Raw genomic sequence first — 6,992 nt, 5'->3', positions numbered from 1 at the left:
ATATATATATATATATATATATTAAAGAAAAGAAAACCCACAAATCAATGGTGGATATAATTTCAAGTATCTTTTTAGAAAAAATTGCAAAGGAGTAGCAAAACTTCATAACCAAACTATTCAAGCTAAACATTGTATATTAATTGTGGATGCATATATGGTAGATGCAAAATTTTAAAAGATATATCCGATTAAATATTTAAAAAATTACATCAATAGATGGTGATAGTTATTTCTTGTATCATCAAAGAAATGAAGTAAGAAAATATAATGTTTGTAAGGTTGTAAATAAGCAAGATAAATTATATAATTTTTTATAATAAAGAAATAAATTTCTATATTAATACTGAGGTTTTTAGTTCAATTTAATATATAAAGTACATTCACAAACACATCTATAAAACACATGTTTATACAACAATGAAAATAGAAAATCAAGAAGATAAGGTCAAATAATATGTTAATTTCATTTAGTTTTATTTATTTATTTATTTATTTATTTATTTGAAGACAAAGATGCAATTGAAGTCTTGCATTAAAAAATGTTATAATGTGACTTAATGTCCATGGTAATACCATGAGTCTTGAGGGTATTTTTGGATATTTTTAAGTTTGCCTCAAAAACTCTAAGATGAATATTATGAATGATACATGAGCTTTATGGAGATGTTTTAGAAGAAAGAGTGCAAATATGAAGAAATCACCTTAAAGTAGAATCACTAATTTAATGATGTTAAAGTAGAGATGACATATTAGACAATCAGATTGAAAACTAATAGTTCTTTTGAGTAGTATTAAACACAAGTAAACAATTCAAGAATTCTATTTTCAAGAAAATAGAATTGAAGGGAAAAAAAAAAAGAAAGAAAAAAAAAAGAAGAAAAATTGTAATATTAACATGCTTAAATTATAGAATATTTTATATTAGATTTTTGAAACAACAAAATAATATTATAGGAATCAAAAATTACAAAGACATTATGCTTCGGAAAATTTACAAAGAAAGCGATGACAGTGTAAACTACAATATTGCAAGAGAAAACTGCATCACTTTTTATGAACATATATATATATATATATATATATATATATATATATAGTATTTATATTATTTAAAAAAAAACATTATAATAAAGCATGGAGGCAATACATGATTTGCGACTAAGCAACACCAGAAGTTGGTAGTTTTGTACAATGCGGATTATTAACCAAAACTCAACGAGAACTATCTTCAACTAGATTGATAGTTATCTGAAGACAGTCTGGATTTTAACAGAAGAAACCCTCGAAAAAAAGCCAAGTCTCGATTCACGATTAGTGGTTGGAGTAGCAAAAACTCATAGCATAAGAGCAAGCCATTCTAAGACGAATACTCCTGTGAGTTGTTTGTGGAACTAAGAAAGTGAATGAAGTGTTAGATAGTTCGTAGCACATGAAGTGATCTTTAAAATGAAAGTCAATGATAACAAAAGAAAATAAACTAAGGAGGTACCCTTACACATCGGTGGTCAAAACATCCAGAGTTTTGGCTTGAACGATCAAATCCGCCACTAGTGAAAAGGAACTGAAGACACCGACAAGCCCCATATTTGGGGCTAAAATACAGGCATTACTAATAGCTATAAGCCTGCTGCTTCTTGCTCACAGTATCACACATATGAGCTGGCAAGAGCTGCTACAAAACTCATATCCAAATAAGATAAGGCCCTCTTCACAGATCCAAGGCAGTAAGCTGTAAATATGGATTAAAAATAGACGAGAAATCACTTGTCTTTGGCCTGCTGCTTTTGAAGGTTAATCTTGAGCCGAATACCTTCTTGCTGAACTCGTGCCTGTTCTTGTACAAGCTGTAATCTTTGAAGAAGCAAGCCTTGCTCAGCTTCACTTTGTTCACGCCACTTGTCCTCCAGTTGAGTCTGATCTCCAATAGGCAACCCAAGAGTCCGGCCTGTTGACCCAACACGGAATTCCATCAAAAAAGGTGTACTTATTTGACAGTGACTAATTCATTTGATAAGACAGCAGAAGTAAAGATCACGCGACAATATCCTATAAAGAAAGCAAACCCAAAACATAATTTCGCGGATCCAGAAGAATCGAACAAACAATATTGACTAAAGACCTCTAGTAAAACATCATACCTGGAAATGATGTTTCAGGAAAGTCGGTCCAGCTTCCTATACCTGGACCATTCATCCGTCCGCCATGACCAGCAATAGCCCCTAGTCTCTCAGCAACCAAGCGTAATTCCTCCATGATCTGGGAACTCTTCTCCCTAGCTTCCTCAACTATTTGAGTGGCCTTGGCACGAGTTTCTTCAAGCATCCTTTCAGATATGAGAAAGCTTTGCGTCCTGGCTTCCTCGACCATCTTCACGCAGGTTCCCCTCAAATCACGGAGGAATGCAAGGTTCTCCGCCCGTATCTCATCACTGAGGGCTATCTTGGCTGCTTGTTCAACTAAAGCAGAAGCTACCACATGACCATTGTACGCTGCAACTCGTTGTGAAGCATCCTTTCCATGGGAGTTCACATCCACTTCCATTGCAGTTGGAGTAGGACCCTTGGTTGCGACAGGTTTTGGGGCTGAGGGTTGATTTCCTGTCACTGCACTCGCTTCTGTTGCACGTGCTGCTGGAACGGCCTGTGCGACTGGCGCTGCTTTCACCGCCAGTGGAGTTCCTTTCGCTGGCACTTGTTCGTCGGAGCTAGTTTCTGGTTTCTTCTTGATTTCCGCTCTCTTTTGAGGAGTCGCGTTAGCTACGGCAGATTGACGTCCTTTCGCCTGCATTGGCTCAACCTCCTCATCCTCTTCGTCTTCCTCTTCTTCATCATCATCCTCCTCTTCTTCTTCGTCTTCTTCCCCTTCATCCTCACCACTTAACATCGCCTGAGTCGCCTGGGCAGATATCAAAAAAGAGAGGGAGATTAAGGCGTGTGAGTATGGTAAGTAGGTGATTAGAAGAAACGAATATTTACATGTCTAGTAACACAGATTGACCAGATCCTGAAGGATGAGATGACTAGTAATGGCAGAAATGATTGAACTAGAAGCTCATTAAAAACAAAAACGACATTGTTTAATTTCAAAAATGAACATGTGCTTGACCTTGTGAGGTCCCCAAATGGTATGCCACATTCGCCACAGAACCCCTTCATGGTCACTCTTCCAGACGTTCGTTTCGCCCGCCTGGATGCGGTGCAAGAGAGCTTCATAACGCAATCTCATCCGCCTCACCTTCTCACAGAGCCTTTCAGTTCTTTGTTCTGGATCATACCTATCCATAAACGGAAGCCTGTTCATTAACCTCTCCCAGTACTGATCTGCCCGAGAAGCGGGAAGAGTTGCTCCATAGACGTCATTGTAACGATCTAGTTGAAGTTCTTTTGAGAGAACAATTTCCTCCTCAGGTGACCATGGTCGAGAAGGCCTACTAGCCTTCTGTGGAGTTTCCTCCTGGAAACAAAAGGTATTTTCTTTATCATTTGGAACAAAGCATGGAACCGAAGAACCAAAAACTAGTTGCAGCTTGAAGGCAAACTACATCTTAAGATATATCAACAATCAAGGAATTGTAAAACCGCCGACATAGCCAACGAATAAGTTCGAGTATTAGAGATACGCACAGAAAATTATCTAAATTTAAGTGCAACAAACCGAAGATCACAACGGAATCCTGAGATCAGAAGAGTACGCTTGATAAAGAAAAAAAATTACGAAATACTTGCCTCGGACCTGCTGGACGTAGATTTTGCACCATCCGACTTAGCGGCAGAACTCGGGGCTTTCCTCTTTGAAGACTTCTTGTCATCTTTGTCCGCAGTGTCTTTAGATGCTTTTTCTCTCGGTGTAGGCTTGGCTTTCTCTGTTTTAGATGCGCTTTGTTTCTTCTTATCTGACTGAGGAACCACTGGCTGTAGATCAATTTGAAACCACATGTGAGAAAAAAGCTCATAGACTGAAGAGGAAACTTGTAACTGTTACACTGAAGTCAGTCGTAGATCAATAATTACGAGCATCGTGAATAATCCACTATAAAACCGTCCATTCGCAGTATAGAGGTATTCAACCATTAAAACTTCGTCAAAAAGGTAACAGTAAAAATAAAAGTAAAAGTGATTATTGGAAACTCCCAAATAGACCAGTTAAATTCTCGTATTAATAAATGAACCGAGCACTTTCAAATTAAGTGAATACTTGGTATCTAAGCTTCAAACAAAAACATTCTAACTCTGGAAATACTCCGAAGACATCCGAAAGTGGAAGGCATCGCTAGAAACATAAGACATTGAAGTGTAAGTGCTCAAAACATGTTTCGTCGACTATAATAGGTATTTGACATACCTACCTCGTTTAAATGAAGCAGCGGTGCATGCGACCAAAAAATGAATATGTAAAGGCCATCTATCCCCGACCCAACTCTTACATATAGAATGGTTAATCTCTATTTGACCGAAGGTAGTTCCTTACGGGAAAATTACCACATCAAAAGCTACTTAACCTTAGTGACTCACTTCTCAGACAGACCTCAACTCAAATCTGGAGGTTCATCTTGCCATCTGGATTACCCAAAGCGACGGTTCCATGAATCAAGATTTCCCAATCCAGATCTGAGTAGGCTGTAGTCTTTAAAAAAGGAGCTGAGTACAGATTAATCACCATTAATCTACGATAGATTTCGATGAGAGCTTTAGTGTATTGCATCAATGAAATAACGGAGATCTGCCACAGGTAATATAAGGTAAACACAGAGGCCATAGACCCCCACAGAAATGTTGACTAGGATATTCTAGTTATTTTGGACTACGTATGTCAATGACATGGAAACAATTTAGAACAATATGGAAGACAAATTATGTAACGATTTGAGAACATCCCGTTGACTTCGCAAAATTAAATTCAGCTATCATTCCGAATTAGTTCCACACAAGCATTAGTGAGAAAATGGCGGCGTCGAATAAGCATAAAAACACGAGACCAGAAACATGAGAAACTACCTTTGGTGCCGATTTAGCAGCAGGGGTTGCTACTTCAGGCTTCTTTTTCTTACTTAGTGGCTCATCCTCTTTGCCCTTTTTCCCATTAGCTTCTCGAGTCCTCTTAGCAGGACTGCCAGGGACAGCAGCTTTGGTAGCCAGCTGCTGAACGATTTTCGAATCAAACGAGACAAATTGGTTTGTCAATAATAATATTATAATAATTTTTAAAAGTTATCTAAATATCTAAATATCTAAACACGCGCGCGCAAGCAAGAAAAATGAAGTTAAACATAAATAAATAAATAATTCAAGGGGGAAGACAAGCATATATATGTATATATGTATATATATATATATATATATACACACACACAAATTAGAGACCACACTTGACAACTTTTTTCTACTGTGCACCACGAACTATTGAAAATACATCTCAAATATACCTGCTGCTTCGTGGGAAGTATACTGGTAAGCTTCTTCTTAGTAGTGTCGGTGCTCTCGTCACTCTCAGATTCGTACTCAGACCCTCCTTCAGCCTGATCCTCGTCCTCAGTCTCCTCGTCGCTAGTCTCCGACTCTTCGTCTGAGTCCTTGACAGGAGGCTTTGGCTTTGGCGGTGCTGGGTTTTTGTCCATCGCTGCAATTTGCAACCAACGCACAAGATAGATAAGAGTCTTGAGTTGATACTTACCCATGTTTCCGAATTACAGACAAGCCTCCTACTTCGCAGTTACATAACTGAACATTCTCCAGAAACTTTGAAAGGATGTGGAAACTACACATAGCATGTGGATAAAAGAGATTCTCCAGACATACACTAACCACGACCTGTGGAACACACATGGTCTGCTCTTGCACTAAGGACATCGTGACACACGAACAGCATGGAAATTTCAGACCGACATCACCTGCAAACTTAAAAAGAGTTCTGGTAGCAGAAACATGCACCAGCCAAAGTCATTCAAACAAGCTCTGCCAACAAGCACATACTGTAGCAGAAGCCAAGGGACTTTGTCGGAACGAACTATGCGTAAAACATAAAAAAATCACAAGCCAAAGTCCAGTAAAGGCTACAAGGCAATCGACATAGAGATAACCCGACACTTAAACATAGTGAAATGACTCCACCACTACATCCATATTTAAGCCATGTGAAAGAAAAAAAAAAAAAAAAAAAAAAAAAAAAACTCGCAGTTGACGATCATAAACGAACACATGCATTAAACAACAGGGTGACCACCTAAAATCATACAAAACTCCAAACTCTTGAAAAAAATTACACGAACACAACATCTCTAACTACTCAAACTAACAACAAAAAAAGGAAATAGCACCAATACAACGCGGGACACAGACTGACACACCTTAAAACTCACCTAAACCCTGTCCCCCTCAAGAGCAAAAGCTCCTCAAACACGTGACTCGAAAGCGCAGCACCAACGCTCCGCCGGTTGCGACCGACGCGCGACGAGAGCGAGTGACTGGTGGCGAGCGTCGAGAAGCGCAGGCGCCGGCGCGACCAGGCAAAGGTTGAGCAGCGGGACAGAGCGGGAGCCAGAGACACGAACAGTCACCGCAGGGTGGCTTGGCGCGGCGGGTCATACGAGTGACGCTGGGGGAGAGTGGAGCGGGGGTTGTGGCCCCGCCGGATTCGTGTAATGCGGTGAAGCTGGCGCAGGGTGCGAGCCAGCCACCTGCTGCGTGGCGCGGCGGGCGCGCGAGCGCGGGTGCCTGCTCGCCCCGCTCACGTTGCGTCTCCCCACTGCGAGCAACGCCCTCCCCAGCGCGGGTGCGAGCCGGCGCTGTTGCGGGTCCCGTCGCGACGCCCGTCCACGAAACAGCGTGGGCGCATCCCAGTTCGACTCGCAGCGCGGGCCCAGTTCGAGTCGCGACGGCGGCAAACCCAGCGAATCCCAGCCTCGCGCCCGCCCTCCCCGCCCCTCCAGTCCTCCAATTCTAGGGTTCGCGACTTGCCGGCGACGTCACCCACGCTGGAATCCTTCTCCCCCC

The 6,992-nt window shown here is 40.9% G+C and overlaps 1 protein-coding gene across 4 annotated transcripts; it reads right to left on the bottom strand.

The window, feature by feature from the left end:
* Positions 1–1,460: 1,460 nt before the first annotated feature.
* On the bottom strand, positions 1,461–6,643 carry LOC112278866 (uncharacterized). Of its 4 annotated transcripts, none has more exons than XM_024512724.3 (7): positions 6,359–6,643; positions 5,426–5,619; positions 4,998–5,141; positions 3,729–3,914; positions 3,109–3,456; positions 2,142–2,898; positions 1,461–1,948 (listed from the first exon to the last, which is right to left on the bottom strand). In XM_024512724.3, exons 2-7 carry the CDS (start codon positions 5,615–5,617, stop codon positions 1,764–1,766), a joined length of 1,812 nt encoding a protein of 603 aa, XP_024368492.1. In that variant the 5' UTR covers positions 5,618–5,619; positions 6,359–6,643; the 3' UTR covers positions 1,461–1,763. The 4 variants fall into 4 exon arrangements, with proteins under 4 accessions (XP_024368492.1, XP_024368494.1, XP_024368495.1 ...); XM_024512726.3 differs by having other exon boundaries at positions 4,998–5,138; XM_024512727.3 differs by having other exon boundaries at positions 4,998–5,138; positions 6,347–6,556.
* Between the last annotated feature and the right edge of the window lie 349 nt (positions 6,644–6,992).

The sequence above is a fragment of the Physcomitrium patens genome, chromosome 2 (assembly GCF_059467195.1).
Source record: "Physcomitrium patens ecotype Gransden chromosome 2, ASM5946719v1, whole genome shotgun sequence".
Classification (NCBI taxonomy): domain Eukaryota; kingdom Viridiplantae; phylum Streptophyta; class Bryopsida; order Funariales; family Funariaceae; genus Physcomitrium; species Physcomitrium patens.
The sequence above is the reverse complement of the archived record's forward strand: the minus strand, read 5'-3'. Positions and strand labels throughout refer to the sequence as shown.